Raw genomic sequence first — 20,819 nt, 5'->3', positions numbered from 1 at the left:
GTCATGCACACTAACCCCTGGAAATGAGATTTTTTGGGGGGTGGGAGGATGGAGGATGTGTTGGAGGGTTGTCTCTCCCTTTTTAGTTTGAGAAATAATTAAAACAAGGAACACAGGCGTCAATCAAAGAGCATTTTTAGATTGTGCTCATTACGCCTCGGCGCGGCGGTCTCCACGGAGCGCTCCACAGTTTTTGTTTGGCACGGGGGTGTTTTTCTGAGCGCGCTGGAAGTGTCCCTGTGGTCGCTTTGTTGTTTCATGCCACGAGTGTGTGAGTGTGTGTGTGTCGGTGTGTTGTGTACACTCGTCTGATGATAAGCCGGACAAAAGCGACCAGCGGTGACCTGAGGGTCTCTCACCGAGGAAGAGGAGTGTTGTTTTCTTCACATCCTGCCTCTCTCTGAGCGTCGGCGTCGAGCGAGGGGCGAGGTTTTTTATCCACTAATGAATTGAGACTGCTGAAGTAAGGTTTGGATAATTGAGTTTCTAATTAATTACCCAGAACTCTTATCAGATAAATCAGCTCCTCTTCAACCCCCCTCTTCTTCTGTGGTGTTTTATTTGATCTGGTCTGCGTCCTGCTCCCCTGGGCCTGCCCTTCGCTGTCCTTGCCTCATCAACGCCGACCTTGTCGTGGAGCCTGATGCCGCTGTGTGTCTGCTGTTGTGTGTGTTTTGATGTTCGTTGTGGGTTTTGTTCTCTGTTGCGGTGACGCTCTGGTTTGTGCCGTTTACCTCGAACCAGGCGACAGACGAGTTTTTCCCTCCGTCATCGGGTCAAGTACCACCTGGGAAGAGATGATCTTTAGCTAGAAACACTCGGGGAACACAGAGCGCCATCAAGGCTGTACACTCGCCTCTGCATTTGAACTGAGAAGTATTTTTAAAAAGTCAAACTCACCCAGAGCGACAGCCGTGGGATTCACGAGCCACGCTGCTTCTCTCATGTAAGAAAATATTCACAAAGACCAAAAACTTTCTCCCAGATTTCTTTATAAACTTCCAGCAGGTTTTTAAGATGCACTGATAATAAATAACAAACTTGTTATGTTATATTTATATGACCTGCTGTTCCTCCATTCACTGTATAAAAAGATGGACGTCGCCTCTGTGACGCCACCCAGAGCTTTCTGAAGCTCAGAGTGAGCTGCTCCACCGGCACCATCTTGGCAGTGTCTGACTCCGCCCTCTAACTCCCAGCTAATCCAAAAATGGTCAAAGAGGAGGGGCCTGTGTGGAGCTGAGACTTCGCTCATGCTCACCCACCTGTCACTCAAAGAGTCACGCCCCTCAATCCTCCATAACTGTAGTCCTTATTAAAATGTAAACAGGTGAGTTATATAAACAGGTGACAGTTTCTGTACCAGGCTGCAAACATGTTTATTTCTGCTGTAAAGTTGGACAGTTTAACATGGGAGTCTATGGGGACTGACTCACTGTTGGAGCCAGACTCTAGTGGTCGTTAGAGGAACTGCAGCTTCTGGTTCTTCACTGTTGGAGGTTGCTGCTTTTGTTTTAACCCCTCAACAAACATACGCTGTAAAAGCAGCAGAACATCAAGATAAATACTCTGTAGAAAATGTTCGTGGGTTTGTTATTTGAAACTTCTTGATCTTCCACTTGGAGGAAATGTTAAAGTAAATATGAAGAAGTTCTCAGTGGGTCCAGACCTGAGTGTTGGTTTCATCTGCTTCCCTCAGGTGATATTTACCTGGAGCTTCAGTCTCTTCCCTCTCTGTCTTTTGTCTTGTTCTGTGATTGGAGGAGGGAACATTTCACCTGACTCAGTACAAACCAGCTCAGTCTCCTGTGTCTGAGGGGATGATGGATGACCTGTGATCACTGCTCAGGCCAGATCAGATGGCCTCGCGATAGAGGAGTGAGGGCCCCCCCCCCCACGCTCTGCTGTCTGCAGGGGGTGACACCTCTAATTTAGCCTCCTGCTCTCTGGGGACGTTGAAGAACAAAAGGGCCGCGGCCCCGTCGAGATCACCCTGTTCTCTGGAGGGTTTGTCCACGTCTTTTCCACAGATATCGCCTCCCCCGTATCTCCTCCAAGATTCGCTGTCAGTCCCTTCCAGAGGCCCAGGGAGAGTCCATTGTCTGAGCAAAATAGGGGGGTGATTGAGTGATTAGAGAGTAGATTAGCCTGTATCAATAGACGTGCGGCTTCCAGGAGGAAACAAACCTCAGAAAGAAGAAAGTTCCTTTATCAGACGCTTTGTGTCTCGTGGAGTTTAGATTCTCAGGGTGGAAGGTAAAATAATGATTTTATCCTGTTGTATGATCCACAAACTGGACGTGATGAGAGAAAAGAGGAAGTATTGTTGTATCATTAATCATTTCTCTGCCTCTCGATAATGTCCGTGCTTCCATCCACGTCTTCCTCCTGTAACGTGTCCGGCCTGTGACTGCAGCGGTCTTTAATCAGACCCTCAGGTACGAGCCCCTGAACATTTTCAGATGCGTCGTCTTAACGAATGACTTCATCTCTTGGCTTCCCTCGAGCGAGCGACCTTTTCTTAAGCACTACCCCACAATACTTCACCGGGGCGGAGAAGTGCCCGGGCACCGCGAGCACAGAGTATATCTGAGGATGTATTTATCTCCCCACATCTATTTTCCCATGTGGAGACCTTGTGAGCTGTCATGGCTGCCAGCCCCCCCCCCTCCCGAAGGTAAAATAAGAGGCGACGTGTGTGTGTCATGAAGCCCCGGGAGGTGAATAATGAAAGATATTACCCATCAGGAGGGCTTCGACGCGGCGTTCAATTAGCCTTTCCCTCGTGCAAACTGATCACTTGTCATCCTCAGGACGGATGGCCAAAATTAATTTGCTGACGTCTCCCTCCCCAAATACCAGGTTCGGTTGGAAAAGTGTAAGAAATATAGTTCCCCCCCCCGGTTTAGTTCAGAGGAGGCCTCCAGTCCCGGAGAGCGACGTCCTCGCCTCCATCCTTCACACGTCTCTGTCTCCGTCTCCGCTGAAGTTTGACTTCCATCGACTCTCGTTTCCTTTTTGTTCAAAACTATTTCCACACCTTTGTTTCTTATTTCTCTTTTTTCCTCATTAAAACATTCATGCAACTGTTTTAATGAGGTTTTCATTTAGTGTTGAGTCTCAGAAATGCTCCATTTTTCCAGTCTTTATTTTTATTTTGGTCAATAACAAATTCAAAATACAAAATAGTTTCTTTAGATATAAAGTGCTGCTTTCTTCTGATTAAGAATCACGGGATAATTAAGAAACAGGAATCATGCTGGGCTGGTGATCGGATGGTTGTTCACAAATGGTGAAGAGATGAACTAACACTAAAGAAGTAGAAGAAGAATTTCATATCTCAATATTTGTAACAGCAACAGAAGTTTCAAACCTTCATCTGTAGGAACTGAAACGCTGCCGTGACGTTTCTTTAAAGTAACAAACATCAGCAGAATAAATCATTTTCCTCCTGAAGTTTATAAAGGAACAAGCGTCTGGGTTCATGTGGTTTTATTGATGGTTGTTTTTTATTAGTAAAACTGGACTCAGTGTTTTTGTCGTGGAGTTTCTCAGTCGGACTCAGAGACGATAAAGCTCCTGGATCTATAGAGGTCAGACATGTTGGTTAGTGCAGGAGTCATGTGACGCTTCACAGGACGCTGTGAGTTGATAACAAAAGTATTTCTCACACGTCAGGCTCAGCTTCAGTGTCTGACGATGTTTCCTTTATATTTAAGTGATGTCGTTTATTTGAGTTAAAAGTCCACGTGACGTCCTGATCGATGAGATTTATCTGTGAATCTGCTTCTCCATTAAAACGGATAAAATCCCACGAGTGTGTGGTGACCTAAAAAGCCTTAATTGATGACAGTCCTAATGTAAACACTCGTCCTCTCTGCCTGGAAACATGTTGCCGCTCTCTCTCTCTCTCTCTCGCTCGCTCGCTCGCTAACAGGCAGTAATGGATGATCAGCTGGCCTGACAGCTGCACGGCTGCCGGCAGCTTTCACTTCACAGCAGCAGGAAGCTCGTCAAGTCGCGTTTAGCGCACCGTGGGGAACCGTCCGTGTTGCGGCGGCTCTCACACACGCTGCTCTGTTTTCACTTCCTCATGACATGAGCTGAAATTAAAGAAAACACTGCAGCAGTAAAACTCTCTGGCTGAAGCTCAGAGATCAGCTGTTCATCAGATCAGCTTCCTGAGCTCTGACTCTTGTATGATCAGGTTTCATCCTGTGACGAACCGTCTCCATTTCCAAGATGTAGACGCTCTGATCCTTCACGCTGATGAGTCCTGATGTTTGTGTCCAGCCTGGGACGTCTGTCTTTCCCCGCCCCCCTCTCTCCCCGCACTTCCTGTCTTTCCTTTAATACCAGGTGTCGTGGGATCATTAAATCATTAGCGTTCATCCTCTGGAGAACATGAACGTCTGAATTAAACATGTTTTACCTCCTTTATTAAACAGAAATAATAATTCATGTGTCTGCTTCCTGAGCGTCTCTCGCCGGAGACAAAGATATTTCAGAGTTTTTGTCTCATTTGTTTCGCGGCTCACCATCTCGTCCTCTGCCTGCTCTCCCCGCCCTCCGTGTCACTCTGAAGCGCTCCTTCCTGGCGTTATGTCACCGCCAATTACGCCGAATGTGCCGTCACTGGCGGCGAGGGTCACCCCGGGCCCGCCGCTCTGTCCCACCACCACCGACCGCCTTAATGAAAGCTGAGCGGTCGGGGCGGCGGAGAGCAGGCTTCTGTCCATCAGCCGGCCTGTCCGTCCCCCCGCCCCCCCCTCCCCCTTCCTGTGCTGTGCGCCTCTAAACCCCCCCCCCCCCCCCCTTCACGGCTGGACTCTATTAATATCCTCTGTCGGAGTGTTAATGTTGTAGAGGTCCAGTGAAGTGACACGCGTGGCAGCACGGCTGTAATTGCTAATCAGTGGACAGTTTTATCCCCCGCCGCCTCCTCCCACTCCCCCCCACCTCTCTCTCTCTTTCTCTTTCTCTTTTTGATCCTTCTTTCTCCCATTTCTCTCTCTCTCTCTCGCTTTCTCTTTGACCTTCTTGCTCTCTCTCCCGCTCACCTAATGAATCCGGCTCAAATGAAGTGTGGGCGGGCGAGCGGGCGGTCGCTCGGCCTAAACGGTCAGTCAGCCGCAGCTGATGTGCGTAGGAGAGAGAGAGTGTGAAGCAGGGACGTTAACAGGCCTGAAGAGAGTCAGACAATTAAATAACTGCTGATTTCCCTCCATCTTTTCTGCTCTCGCCGCTTTAGAGCGAGCTCCTTTCAGCTCGGCTGCAGATTTTCTGCAGTGAAAATGTTGTTCTGGGCAGAAATGAGCTCTTGTTTAATCGCTCTTCTGCCTTTAAGCTCGTTATCTCCGCTCCACAGACTCTCGGTGTGATCGAGCTTCAACGTGCACAAAGAGCAGAATCAAAAAATCGAGATGTTGCAAAAAAAGAAAAAAAAAAAAGCCTAAATAGACATAATGAGGTGAAACAGACTCGGTGATGTTCACTGTCTTCCCTGTGTGGACGCTCACATGCTTCTGTCCAGTGACGGAGACACACAATTACATTTTAAACCAAAGTGCGTTTCCAGTCTTGTGTCAACAGCTCATGAGAAACCGATCACACGCACTTCAGTGACCGGATCATCCTGCGCCGTGTGATCTCTACAGGAGCTTAATGAAACCTGAGTTCTCCTGCAGGGAGCCGCTCTCACAGATCCAGGTTTCTAATTGGTTTATTTTAACATGTGAAGTGATGAAACCTCCAGACATGTAGAGACACGTCCTGCTCTTCAGAGTCATTACCTGTAACTGATAATTACTCTAACTATCCGTTTGGTAATCTGAATGAATTAATATAAACAGAAGATTTGACTGTTTGTGAGTGAAAGGCTGCAGTAGTTCTGACCCCACCCCATCCAGAACCCCTGCGATGACCCAGACCCTCAGGTACCAGAGACACATGACACTGAAGTTTCCTGAACAAAGATCCAAAGGCTTTTAAAATAAATGTTGTCCAGCTGACTCCAACCAGAGGAGTGGAGGCTGTCACATGATACACAGTCATATGGGTTTAATACTCAGGCGTCCACATACTTTTGGCCACGTTGTTGCAGGTTTTAATGAAGAAGAGGAAGTCTCTTCATCATGAATAAAAGACGCTCAACAAATGAATTTAGTCCCAGTTTTCATGAACAGAATTAACACCAGGTCGCACAGTCAACAAGGTGGAGATGAAGCGGATGAGGATGATGAAGAGGATGACGAAGATGAGGATGAGGATGAGTTGTGTGGCTCAGTTTGTGTTGAACATGTGCTCGTTGTGTTTCCTGTGTGCAGGGCATGCTGCTGAAGAGAAGCGGCAAATCCCTCAACAAGGAGTGGAAGAAGAAGTACGTGACGCTGTGTGACAACGGACTGCTCACCTACCACCCCAGCCTGCATGTAAGACACACACACACACACACACACACACACACACACACACACACACTTATTACTAACCCTCTCTGATTGCTTATTAGACTCCAGTGCTCTGCCAGTCTGCACTGACCTCCATCGATCTGCAGCTCTTCATCTTCCTCCTGTGTGTGTGTGTGTGTGTGTGTGTGTGTGTGTGTGTGTGTGTGTGTGTGTGTGTGTGTGTGTGTGTGTGTGTGTGTGTGTGTGTGTGTGTGTCCGGAATCTTGGCCAGAACACAAACACACACACACACACAATGTTGATGGCTTGTGCATTAATTAGGACTCGTCATCTGTTTGCCCACGTCGGCGTTGATGATGTGAATATCAGCTGTAATGTCTCTGCTAATTGCCCCGGCTCTCTGCCCTGTTGGCACAATATCCTGCCCTGACGCTGCTTTATTATCTCACACACACACACACACACACACACACACTCTCTCTCTCTCTCTCTCTCTCTCTCCTGCCTCTGAGTCTCTGCCTGTGTCTTCATCAGATCGATGTGAGACATATTCATTTTGTGAACAACAGGTTAGAAATTTACTTCATCGATCGTTTGTTCACATTTTTACAGAGTGTGTCTCATGTTTCCTTCGGGCTCGTGAAGCTGCTCAGACCTTGTTGTGTGTGTTTAAAGTCAGAGAGAGTAAAACGTGTTTCCTGTTGATTTTGAGCCTTAAAATAAATAAAAGATTTTTAGTTACTAAAAACAAACACAGTTTGACAGTTTGGTGCCTAAAGGAGGGAGACGGATTAGACTGAATTAATTTACGAGAGAAATTAAATGTTGTAAATAAAATGAATTAAAATGCTCAATGAACATGGAGGAAAGACGTGAACAGCTCAGGATTTTCACAATAAAAGTTGTGTTAAATACCGAAGCCAAAAAAAAAAGTATTTTTAAACTTTGGATTTGATTTGGTTTGTTTCAGTGAAGAAGGAAAAGACACGGAGGAGGAGAAATATTCACTTTTCTTTTTTGATTTATCTCACGATTGTTTCCTCTGGTAAACTCGTTTGTTTCGTCTGTAAAAGAGAGAAGTGATAATTTTAATTAAATTACAGTAAAATTACTTGTTTTGAGCCACAAACAGTTGAAAAGATTCATGTCAAACAACTGAAAAGTTTTTCTATTTCAGCTTGAACAGTTTAAACCCAGAGCCTCAGTGGGCGTTACGTTAAAGTCCCAGCGTCCATGTGGTCAGTGGGTGTGAGCAAGGCACTCCTGCAGCCCGGGGTCGTGGGTTTGATTCCCTGCGGAGCCGCTCATGCCTGAGACGTTTCCACACTTTGAGCCGAGAAAAACACTTCACCAAACTGCACACGTCCGTCACTGATTAGAGCAGCTGATGCAGTAAATTAGTGTTAAAACTCATCACTTAACACATCAACACACACTCGTGTATAAACACACACACACACACACACACACACACACACACACACACACACACAAACCCCCTCCAGCACCAAAAAGCCAGGTTTTCCTGAGCGTGTTGCATCTGCAGCTCGGGCGTCAATTAGCGTGTTTGCGGAGGCTAATCGAATGAAACTCAATCAGCGCCGCTAATTGCCCGACTATGTGCAAAGAAATCACATTAATGCCGCTAATTAAGTGGATGGCAATAGATGCCACCTAATTGGCAAGAAAAGTCTCCTCTAAAGAGACGAAGATCAGGCCAAAAGAAGGAGAGACGGTAATTAATCGCCTCTCGTGTCGGAGAGACTCTGAGTTTCAGTCCTGGAGCTCCGGCTGAAATCACAGAGCGGCGTCTTCTGTTCAGTCTGTGTCCAGATTTCACCTGCTGCTGTTTCCACGGTGACCTCTGCTGCCCCTCCCCCACAGGGTTCTGTGATCAGCACATTTCTAATTGACTCATCAATTAATCACCTCGTCAGTATGAAATGAAAATGTTCGTGTGTCACAAGGGAATCTCAACTCAAGGTCCACTTACTCGCTCTCAACCGTAGCTCATGGTCATCATCACAACTCAACTAAATAAATAAATACAAATGAAAATAATTTTTACATTAAAAGTAAAATTACATAACGATTTAAATTGTGTAAAATAATGACGACACTTTAATTTTATTTAGTAGCTGAGACACAGTTTTTTAATCTCAAACTAAATCAGATTGAAACAGAAATATTTAATGACAAATAAATTAAAATAAATCATATTCTTCTTAAACAGATATTAATCAGTTAAATAATAATTTCCTAACAAACATAAACAGTCATTTTAATCAGGATGTAAGATGACTAAAATATGTCGTGATCAGGACAAACTCTGTAGCTGAGACACATTTCATTATTTATTATTGTAATTTCTTGTTAATTATTGACCTGTATTTATTCTCTAATGTTCGTTAGCTCCAGTCCAACTCGCTGTTTCTTGTGTCCACGTTTCACTCCTCACAAATCGGAGTTTTGAATCGAGTTTAAATGAAGAAAATGTCCTGATATTCACACATTCTGTCCATATTAGATATTTATATATTATACAATATTAATATCACAGTTTAGATATTAACAGCTGATTAGCACCACGACACAAACCACTGCACTCTTTCTTTAGTTGGACTCAGTGTGACGACCGTTAGCTGCAACATTTAGTCTGAAGTGAAAACACCTCCTCTGTGTCTTTTATCCATTTTTCCGCCACTTGTTTCTTGATGTTTCCTGTCTGAGCTTCTTCTTCTTCTTCTTCTTCTTCTTCTTCTTCTTCTTCTCCTTTATCTGCCGTCGCCTCTTTAACCATCCATCGTGTGAGACGAGCTCGCTCTTTATGGATCCTGTTTCCCTCCGTGTCAGCAGTATTCAGATCTCTGTTCATGTTGCATTTTTCACACTGACGCTGCCGGGTGTGCATCCATTTAACACACACACACACACACACACACACACACACACACACACATACACACACACACACACACACACACACATTTACCTACATGTGTGTACACTCATCTTAAACACACACAAGCAGCTATAAACACACTTCATTTCTTTGACGCTCATAAATTGATAAATGCAGATACATTTTCTCTCTCGTGTTCACACACACACACACACACACACACACCACCTGCTGTCAGTGTGTTTGGTCGATACACACATCGGTCCTGGACGTCGCAGCGTGGTGTGGACGATCGGGCCGATGATGAAAGCTCTCCAATGCAAATGGAGGCTCAATTACTGTGGTCAATCTGTCGGAGGTGTGTGTGTGTGTGTGTGTGTGTGTGTGTGTGTGTGTTAGTGTGTGTGTGTGGTGTGTGTGTGTGTGTGTGGAGGGTTTACCCAGCGGGCCCCTGGCTCGAGGGCTCTCCGGTGGCTTGTTAAGACGCCGTCGAGAGCACTTGGCTTTGAATTGGCCTTTTGTCAGCTGAGCTGCCAGAGGGAGGCGGGAAACACTGAGAGCGAGAGAGAGAGAGAGAGAGAGTGTGAGTGTGTGTGTGTGTGTGTGTGTGTGTGTGTGTGTGTGTGTGTGTGTGTGTAATAAGACTGTGTGTGTGTGTGCTCTTGTGGTTCTATATTTGTGAGGACCAATTAGAGGTTTGGAGCTGGAGAGTGAGGACGTGTCGTCCGGTCGTCGTCTCTTTAACGTGAGTCGGAGTTCATGTGTGTTGGTGAAGGTCCCGACAGGTGAACAGGTGTTTGTTTTATTACCTTTACACTCGTTTGTACTCGTGCACCTGTGAGGACCGTCACAGACTTCATGCGGACACGATGCCTCCACCTCTTAGGTCATGTGACTCTCCAGGTCTGCAGAGTGCTGGTCCTCACAGAGATAGAAGAACCAGAACACTGAGTCCTGCAGGCGTTTTAATCCGGCCCAGCGGGTAACGTGAGCTTTGTTTCTCCTCGCCTCCTTCATGTTGAAGAGGAGGCCGACCTCCCACAATGCCCTGCTCCTCTCAGGTCACCGCCGACACTCCACCCTCCTCCGAGGGGCGGGGGGACGGGGAGGGGGTGGATTTAACAAGCGCCTTTCGTTCGTCATTAACACTTATCGGAGCAGAGTTCATCATCGCAGGTCGGGCGCGTTTTCGGGCGTGTCGGCGAACGGGCGGAGCCAATCAGTGTCCGAGTGGTCGTCCACTTCAGCGCCGCTTTGAGGGATTAGTGTGTCTTTGTTTCCTTTGTACGATTTAGGGATTTAGGAACTTTATTATCCAGAATAATCCCGTCCCACCAAAGAACGACCCCCCAACACACTTCACTTCACTTTACTCCTTTATTTCCTGTTTAATATTTATTCTGTCTTTGTTCTGCCTCGAGTTTATTTACATGAAACACGATTCCTTTCACCCACTTTTGTTAAACTGTCAAACACATTCAATCATGTTCGCAACGGTTAATTCTCTGTCTTAAATTTAGTTTCTTCTGCTCGTGGATATATATTATATATATAATTCTTCTTTTTATTGACTCCATGTTCTCAGGTTTAATGGATCCAGATCTGTTGGATTAATCTGAGTTTAATAATCTGCAGCTTCAGTTTCAGATTTGTCTCTGATCATCAGACATCAGGAGCTGGAGTCGTTTTTAAAAGATTTTATTTTCTAACCTTTTTGAAAGATAATCAGCTGTTCTCAGGTCAGTGCTTTAATCTGACAGCTGATTCTGAAAAGTGCTGACTCAGTTTCCCGCCTCCTCTCTCAGGACTACATGCAGAACGTCCACGGGAAGGAGATCGACCTGCTGAGGACCACGGTGAAGGTGCCGGGGAAGAGGCCGCCTCGCGCCGTGTCCACCTGCGCCGCCGTGCCGAGTCCCAAAACCAACGGCCTGACGAAGGACATGAGCAGCCTGCAGCTGGGACAGACTCCAGGTGAGAGTCTCACCTGAGATCCTTTGGTCTCTGTTGATTCTGAAAAGGTTTCGGATTTCAAGGTCAAAACGAGACGACTGGGTTTGAATTTGTTAAATATCGGTGCCAATATTTATTTAATGATCAGAAACAAAATCCAGATCAATATTAAAATTGTCATTTATGTCATGTCAGTGAAACCAAATCATCACCTGTGTATTTGTTGGTTAAAAGTAAAATCAGACCAATAATATAAGTTTTCAAAAAATAAAAAAAAATACCAGGAAAAAGATTCTTTTGTTTTCACACTAAATATTTTTATTATCACAGATAAGATACGAACACTCAGACGTTTCACGTACTGAACGTAAAGTGAAGAGGCCGTTTTTATTTTTTAATTAAAGTGCAATAAAGAGAAAAGACCTAAATCAAATGAGCATTTACTGTGTCCCCACTTTGCTTTTAAATCAGCAGAATTTACAATAAAAACTTTTACCTCCAAATATCAAGAATAAACAAGAGCTCGACCTCTGAAAGTTTGTACCAAGACAAACAGATAAACAGAGACGCTGAACAGAAATAATAATGGAGAAGAAGCAGCAGTTAAAGACAAAAAGAAAAAGAAGAGAAAGGAAAATGTATTTTATTTTGAAATGTGTGATGTAGCTTTGTGCTGCAGAAGAAGAAGAAGACGTCAGCGTCACGTTTAGTGGTTCAAGTTGCTCTTTAAAATAATAATAATAATAACTTTTCTTAACAGACACATGAAATATATAAATAAATGAAATAATGTAAAGCAGATATAAAATGATTCTGAGGTCCAATCAGCTGAGGCCGAGGAAGAACCGGCGATTAGATCGTCATGACGACAAATATTTTTTGATCGCGTCACCAATCGTTTCCTGCGTTTGTTTCCGACGTCGAAGAAACTGAGAGCAGGAATTTAAAAAGCAGGAGTTCAGCCTTAAAACACAAAACGCTTCTGATCACCTGGAGAAAGACGTCGTAAAACAAAAGGTGGAGAGACACACACACACACACACACACACACACCACACACACACACACACACACACACACACACACACACACACACACACACAGGGATCCAGGAGGCCCGAGCTAATAGCATGAATATTCAGTGAGCCGTACTCCATGTACTAATTATTGTCATGAATATTAATGCAATCAGAGTCCTGGCTCCACTCAGCCAGCACCAAGAAATGAGCTGTAATGAGAGAAGGAGGGAGGCAGGGGGGAGGGAGGGGGGAGGCAGGGGGGAGGATGATTCACCCGGCTGTTGGACCATGCAGCCTCTTACTAACTCAAGGGTTTGATTTAAGCAGCCGGCTTGTGAGAGGAGGCCTTTTATGTGTTTCTGCGTGTGTGCTGCATGACTGACGCATGCGCTGTGAGGAGGAGGAGAAGAAGAAGAAGAAGAAACCACCGGATTAACATCATCTCAGATTTAAAGAGATACGACTGAAGCTGTAGAGTTCTTACAGGAGAGAGGGAGACAGGAAGTGAGGGATCAATGACAGTATTAAATCTGCAGTCATCTGTACTTTTATGTGAACAGTGGATCAAAGGATGTGATCAGCTCCAACAGAGCTGAGGTTCTTGTTCTTTAGTTTTTAATATTATGAAGAGAAAAGTTGACTGTTTTACTTCCTGTTTACTTTTCACATTAAGATTTTACACACAGAAGGTACGAGGAGCTAAAATATGATGCAGAGCTTCACTGTTAAAATAATTAAAAATAGACAAACAAACAAGCTGTTTAGAAAGTGTCTTACAAGTAATAATATCCAATAATATAATGTGTAATCTATAATATTTTTACTAACAAACATTTTGATTGTTATATTTCTACTGATCTGAAAACGTGAGAACCAGCATCAGGTTCATCAGGACGTTTTCACACACGAGCAATTTGTGTTTGTGTTTTGGTTCATAATAATAAACTTGATGACAGATGAAGGAAAACAAGTTCTGCAGGTCAGATAGTTTAAATATGAACAAATATTTACAATAAATGTGTAAAGATATTACAATAAATAGTTGTAAGAAACCCGCAGACAGTAACCCTGACTTCCTCTCTCAGGTTCGGTGACCAGTAGCTCGTCGGTGTCTCAGATGGCGAGCGGCGTCAGCCTGGTGTCCTTCAACAGCCGCGGCATGGAGGGGATGCACCAGCGCTCGTACTCCGTCTCCAGCGCCGACCAGTGGACCGACGCCACCGTCATCGCCAACTCTGGAGTCAGCACCGGTGAGTGATGACGGGACGGACGCGGGCCTGAGGGTTCTGAACGTAGTGTCGTAGGTCCTCCACTGCAGCTCAGAGGGCCTCAGTGCGGAGCTGCGCATGGGAGCCTATCGTTTGTCTCCCACCTGCCAGAGCTCTAATGCTGCTGTAACTGTTAGTGAAGTGTGTGTGTGTGTGTGTGTGTAAACTTGTAAAGTGGCAGTGTTACTGAATTCAAGACTGACAGCTGTCATTGTGTGTGTGTTTGTGTGTGTGTGTGTGTGTTGCCGTGACGATAAGCTTGACTGACAGCTCTGTCGTCAGTGTTGTGCCCTCCAGCCCTCCTCAAATAACGTTTAAAGCTGTGAAATGCTTTCAGTGGACTCCCAGGGGCCACACACACACACACACACACACACACACACACACACACACACACACACGTGTTGGTCCTTCTGTAGTTGTGAGGACGTTCATGCCTGTTAACCTGAACACTGCACGTCCCCTGTACCGTCTCTACATGACAGGAAGTCGTCCACAGTGAAGAATATTCTTATTTCAAACTGACCTGAAAACACAATAGAACCAACGAAAGGAGCCTTTGTTTCTTCCTTTGTTTTATTCTGGTCGTGTTAAACTCAGCAAACATTTAAACTACATGAATCTTTCTTCGTAAAGCTTCAAACACAGACTTCAGATCAGACCGTGTCTCCGTCGTTAGGACACAGCTTCAGACATGGCCGACAGTTTTTCTCCTGTGAGGAACACAGTGTGTGGTCTTTCAGGTTTTCAAAATAAAATAAGATAAATTCCTTCTGCTTCAAAGTAAGAGTCAAAAGTATAATATTTGTCTTTAAGTGTAGAAGAGTCTGAAGTTTCCCCAGAAAGAAAAGAGGTTGCATTAAACCGGGATTGATCGTGTATTGATTAGAGCAGGTGGAGCCGTGTGTCCTGTGGTCAGTTCAGTGCTTCAGCTGCTGGCGTCCAAACTGTTGATGAGTTCAAGAGTCGAGGGAAAACCCAGAAGAAAACAATCAGAGGGAGAGTGAAGCGGGAGGAGGTGGGGGAGGGGGGGGGGGGTTGACGTGGATGGAGCGCGGCTTGCAGATGGGATGGCCGTTAATCCACGGCGGTTAATTGCGCGCTCGGGGATGGCATCTTGTCAGCAGAGATAAGTTGTCACATTTTCCACTTGAGCTGAGACTAAACGATTGTAAAATAAGTTATGGCCGTCCTTGGGGCTGTCTGCCGTTTGGGACGCAGCCGCCAACGAGCGCTTGTATGTGTGTGTGTGTGTGTGTGTGTGTGTGTGTGTGTTTTGTGCACATGTGTTTCCATCTCCACACACACTGTGCCCATGTCAGTGTCGCCGTCGCTCTCTGATATTGATGGAAGCTGAATGTTATTTTATTCTGCCGCTAGTCACAGCTGTCAGCGGCCGCCGTGAAGAGTGGAGGGCAGAGAGAGAGAGACTCCACTCCCTCTCCTGATAGCCTCGCTCGCCCCCAGGCGCCCCCCCCCCACACAGACCTTGATGTAGACCAGAACAGGGCTCAGTCTCATTTAGGTTCATCAGTCCTGATCCTGAGTCTGTTAACGAAGCGACTGTTAAAGCAGAAATCACTCATTACATACACTCATCACAGATCAAGAGGTTTCTGTCACTGATCGACCTGATTTTTCAATCAATGCATTGATTGATTATTGGATCAAAGTGACGGGACACTTGAGGAGAGTCGTGTCCGGTTGTTGAACTGTTGTATTTATTGTTTGACTTGTCAGACACGGGCCTGGGAGACTCGGTCTGCTCCAGTCCCAGTATCTCCAGCACCACCAGTCCCAAGATGGAGCCGCCGCCGTCGCCGCACGCCAACCGCAAGAAGCACCGGCGGAAGAAGAGCACCAGCAACTTCAAGGCTGACGGCCTCTCTGGTACTGCAGAAGGTAACGCCATCTCCCCTCCCCTCGCCTCACACTTTCCCCGCCCAGGTCCGACCAGTAACTCCACCCCCCTGAAACAAGTCTGACCATGTTGGAGGTGTCACAGAGAACGCCGCTGTTCACCTGGAGGAACTCCTCCAGGTGAACAGTGCGTTGTGTAAAAATCCCAGAAGAAGAAACATGGCGCTGATGTTGTGGGACCAGGGTTGGGAAACGCAGTCATGTGATCGTCTGAGACTCCTGACCTCCGCTGAGAGGGAGGGATCTCTCCATCTTCTCATTCTGTCAGCCCCTCATCTCTTCATCTCGTTGGACTCTCTTCTTCTTCTTCTTCTCCTCCTCGTTCCTCTTCTTCTTCTCTGTCTCAGTGTGTTTGGGTTCGTCCGTGACGTGACTGTGTGTCTGGATCAGTTTGTAACATAACCTGCCATTTGGTCGACGCTTTGATCCGAGTGTTTCCCTCTTCTGCGGTTCTACAAACAGAAACATGACTGTACACACACACACACACACACACACACACACACACACACACACACACACACACCAGGTCACAGTCAGACTCTATAAACTTCTCTTCCATTGATTCGTTTAAAAACAGATTTCTTCTTCATTTCATTAGATGTCGAACTCGAGCTCTGACAAACCCTCACACACACACACACACACACACACACTCTCACACACTCTCACACACTCTCACACACTCTGTTGATGGTTGAACAGATGTGGCAGCAGCAGCAGATGTGTAATGTTCGTCTCTCCATCACGGAGGCATCAAGCAGCTGACAAGGCAAGTGGCTGTCTGAGTGACGGATGGACGCCGCGACCGCTCTCATCTCTCCTCCTCCACTCTCGTTTTCATCTCCTCTCCTCGTCTTTTCTTTCCTTTGTTTTCTTTCTTCTATCTCTCTTCACATCTCTTTCAGCCCTTTTCTGTCTTTTCCCTCCTCTCTTCTTTGTTTTTCCTGTCCTCCATTTTCTTTCCTCTTCTTTGCATCCCTTTGTTTTTTCTCCTCCTTTCTTTTCCTTTTTCATTTTCTCCTCTTCTGTCCTCTTGGCATTCCTTTACCTTTTCCTCCTCTTCTTATTCATCTTTCTTTTTTATTCTTCTAATCTCTCTTCTTTCTTTCTCCATCTTTCTGCCCTCCTCTCTTCCCTCCTTCATTCTGTTCATTTTCATTTTCTCTCCATCCTCCCAGATCTTCTTTAACCCTGTCGTTGCTCCTCTTCCTCCTCTGACCGTTTTATTATCGAACACTCTGAGCGCCTCGTTGTCGACGCTCCCTGACTCCTGCGACTCGCCCTCCTATTACTCAGCCAGAGAGGCTTAAGTGAAATATTATAAATAATCCACCGTATTGAAATCTTTTATCAGCTGTGTCACTTTCATTATTCAATAAGCGATTAGTAACAGTCTTCCCAATTTAGCCATTAAGCACTGAGCGCGCTCCGCCGGCTCGCCGCCTGTCACGCCGGGCGGGCGGGTGAAGTATCTTCATGTCAGAGCGAGGCCTGCCGTAATTCATGAGGGGGAACCGCCCTCTGTGGCCGAGCTCCCCCAGGTAGGACCACACACACACACACACACACACGCGCACACACACACACAACACACACACACACCAGGTCACAGTCAGACTCTATAAACTTCTCTTCCATTGATTCGTTTAAAAACAGATTTCTTCTTCATTTCATTAGATGTCGAACTCGAGCTCTGACAAACCCTCACACACACACACACACACACACACACTCTCTCACACACTCTCACACACTCTCACACACTCTGTTGATGGTTGAACAGATGTGGCAGCAGCAGCAGATGTGTAATGTTCGTCTCTCCATCACGGAGGCATCAAGCAGCTGACAAGGCAAGTGGCTGTCTGAGTGACGGATGGACGCCGCGACCGCTCTCATCTCTCCTCCTCCACTCTCGTTTTCATCTCCTCTCCTCGTCTTTTCTTTCCTTTGTTTTCTTTCTTCTATCTCTCTTCACATCTCTTTCAGCCCTTTTCTGTCTTTTCCCTCCTCTCTTCTTTGTTTTTCCTGTCCTCCATTTTCTTTCCTCTTCTTTGCATCCCTTTGTTTTTTCTCCTCCTTTCTTTTCCTTTTTCATTTTCTCCTCTTCTGTCCTCTTGGCATTCCTTTACCTTTTCCTCCTCTTTCCTTCCTCCTTTCCCTCCTCTTCTTATTCATCTTTCTTTTTTATTCTTCTAATCTTTCTTCTTTCTTTCTCCATCTTTCTGCCCTCCTCTCTTCCCTCCTTCATTCTGTTCATTTTCATTTTCTCTCCATCCTCCCAGATCTTCTTTAACCCTGTCGTTGCTCCTCTTCCTCCTCTGACCGTTTTATTATCGAACACTCTGAGCGCCTCGTTGTCGACGCTCCCTGACTCCTGCGACTCGCCCTCCTATTACTCAGCCAGAGAGGCTTAAGTGAAATATTATAAATAATCCACCGTATTGAAATCTTTTATCAGCTGTGTCACTTTCATTATTCAATAAGCGATTAGTAACAGTCTTCCCAATTTAGCCATTAAGCACTGAGCGCGCTCCGCCGGCTCGCCGCCTGTCACGCCGGGCGGGCGGGTGAAGTATCTTCATGTCAGAGCGAGGCCTGCCGTAATTCATGAGGGGGAACCGCCCTCTGTGGCCGAGCTCCCCCAGGTAGGACCACACACACACACACACACACACGCGCACACACACACACACACACACACAACACACACACACACACACACACACACACACACAGTATCAGCTGCACTGACTTCAGTCTGCCTTTTTAACCACCACACACGGTGATGTCGGCGTTTCCAGATCATCAGCTGATCTTTTTACACTTTATTTAATGAGGAAGTCACATTAACATCAACATCTCATTTACTTTATTCAAGTGAGACCTGATCACAAAAGTAGAATAAATTAAAATGTATATTTATATCAAAAATCCAAGTTTTCCCCATTTAAATCAACATGTGTCCATTCAAACAAGTGAAGATGTTTATATAATCAGTGTTTTATAAACGGTTTAAATGTGATTAAATGTAGAACCAGGCGACGATACGATGACGACCTAAACGCTCGTTACTCCGCGTCAGAAAAGAGATGAAGTAAAACAGCTCCATCCAGACTCAGTTAGACTTCCCATCAGATGGTTGAACTGGAAACATTTCATAAACAAAACTAATCTCAAAGTTCATCTGAACAATAATCAGGAGATTCATCCAGCTAAAACTAATGTAGCAGTGTCTTCATGATGCTTATTATATATCCCACTGCTTTAGTCACACACACACACACACACACACACACACACACACACACACACACACACAGCTTCAGATATGTGAAGTGGCCCCACACAGGTAACAGCAGGTTCACTGGTCACATTCCTGGATTTCTTTGATTCTTCGACCAGTAAACAAGGTGTGTGTGTGTGTGTGTGTGTGTGTGTGTGTGTGTGTTGTGTGTGTGTGTGTGTGTGTGTGTGTGTGTGTGTGTGTCCTCTCAGGTTACACACAGGGTGTCTCTTCCTAACTGAGTCAGTGTGTCGATCAGCTGGACGATGCACCTGCAGCTCGGCGTCTCTGACTGGATCTTTGTGAACGTGAATTCCTTTAAAGTCGAGGTTAATCAGGACGAAGGCTGCGCTCGTCATCACAGGTCAATTTGGGTCAGCGGGGGTCAGACAGGCGGGAAACAAAGAGATCCGCTGTGGCGGAGAGTCCAGGTGGTCCAGCAGAGAGCTGACAGTCGGGACGTGTTGTGGCCTGTGTTTGATTTTAAATTGATCATTTCAAGATGTAATTTATTCGTAGTTTGAGTTTATTGTTCCGTGTTGGTCGCCGCTCCGCTGTCTGCGAGTCTTTCCTTCAGGGGTCCAACCTGTGACCTTTTGAAAGCAGCTCTGATTCATTTGTAGCTTGATAATGTTCCTGAGATCAGCTCAGACCTTCGCTCATCGCTCGCTTCGCCGTCTGTGGACGAATGAGAGCGACAAGCTGAGTAACATTTAAAGCGCCGGCTTTTCATCTGTCGCAGCCGCGACTGTATTTCTTCCTCTGTAAATGTTGCTTTGGTGGCAAATGCTCACAGTAGCCCCCGGGGGGGTAAATATCACAGAGGGTTTGCAGCAGCGTTAAGAGCATGAAAAGGACCAGAGGTCAGAGGTCACGCAGCTCGGAGCTCGACCGCTCGAGAAGGAATCGAAACTGCAAGAAATCATTGTTTTCAGTTTCCTCGTTTTTGTCTTAACGTGTAACCGTACATTCATCTGTATCAATAATCAATAATCAGCTTTGTTGTATGATTGGATTTTTCATGCTTGAACAGATTTACAGGCTTCAACAGTTCGTTAAAACAAACTTCAGATTAATTAGCACTGGTATTTTTATTTACTAATTATTTCCAGTTGCTTCTTCTTGGCAGTTTTCTTGATCAGCGTCACTGTCAACACTTCCTGCACTGATGTTTCAGATTAAAAGCTCTCCAAATTTTAATATGAAAATCATCCAGGAAGTGTTGAGTTTCCTCGACAGTAGCCGGGTGGTGTCCCTTCTTTAAGAGTGCAGGGTGTCGTTTGTTTTAACCACCTTGTGCCAGGTGGGACCAGAGAGGGAGTTAATGGTTTGATTGTGAATCTCAGGTTTGAACTGGTTTTTGTTTTTGGTTTCGTTCGTTATGTTGCAAACTTTCATCCCTTCATTGTGCTCATTGGCTCCTCCCACTCCCACACAAGGCCACGCCCCCTCCAAATCTGTTTTTTGACACCTTTCTCTTTGCTTTTCTGTTTTTCTCTTGTTCATGTCGTCTCATTCCTCCGCTCTATCCTTCCCTCTCCCTCTCTTCTCTCTTCCTGCCGTCGGGGGACGCAGCCAAACGTAAAGCGTGGAAACTAAATCGTGTCGGTAGTCTGCGCAGCATTTACACCAACAGTCTGCACAACTCCGAAGGTAAAACAACCTGCAGCGGACAGGTGGACCACCCGCCGACCCCACCCCTGCCCCGCCCACTGCTGCAGGGATGGAGCACCCTGCTCCTGGAAATCAGTGACGTGGTGATCTGCGGGGTCTGAGGATGTCTGGGTTTAAACTGGGCTGCGAGTTTTAATGAGTCGTGAGATGATTAAAAAGATAATCAAGAAGAAAAGAGATAAATATGAATTTAAATATATTTTTAAAGCCTTTAAACTGTTTCAGTTAGAGCAGGTGGTGAAGGAACAACAGACTGTAGCTTTATGTCTCTCATATTTAGTGGACGGCTCTAAATACTACATTACCCATAAGCCTCGGCTGCTGATGAAACAGACAGAGCTGCAGCAAAAGCAAAATATTTAGTTGTTTTGTTGTAAACAGGATGTG

At 45.7% G+C, this 20,819-nt stretch overlaps 1 protein-coding gene across 6 annotated transcripts in view; it reads left to right on the top strand.

Moving 5' to 3' along the window:
- The window catches only part of agap1 (ArfGAP with GTPase domain, ankyrin repeat and PH domain 1), a 141,647-nt gene that overhangs the window by 91,471 nt on the left and 29,357 nt on the right, over nucleotides 1-20,819 (top strand). For 5 of the 6 annotated variants that reach the window (XR_008826794.1, XM_056370678.1, XM_056370677.1 and 2 more), the window contains 4 exons: nucleotides 6,327-6,431; nucleotides 11,118-11,286; nucleotides 13,370-13,534; nucleotides 15,293-15,454. Coding sequence is in view for 5 of the 6 variants with exons in the window: in XM_056370678.1 (XP_056226653.1) it covers nucleotides 6,327-6,431; nucleotides 11,118-11,286; nucleotides 13,370-13,534; nucleotides 15,293-15,454 (601 nt within the window). In the remaining variant the exon portion in view is untranslated. The remainder of the gene's footprint in view (nucleotides 1-6,326; nucleotides 6,432-11,117; nucleotides 11,287-13,369; nucleotides 13,535-15,292; nucleotides 15,455-20,819) is intronic. The other variant, XM_056370675.1, reaches the window with a different exon arrangement.

This window comes from Seriola aureovittata, chromosome 24 (genome assembly GCF_021018895.1).
Source record: "Seriola aureovittata isolate HTS-2021-v1 ecotype China chromosome 24, ASM2101889v1, whole genome shotgun sequence".
In the NCBI taxonomy this organism is placed as follows: domain Eukaryota; kingdom Metazoa; phylum Chordata; class Actinopteri; order Carangiformes; family Carangidae; genus Seriola; species Seriola aureovittata.
Note: the sequence above shows the minus strand (reverse complement) of the source record. Positions and strands in the feature narration are given on the sequence as shown.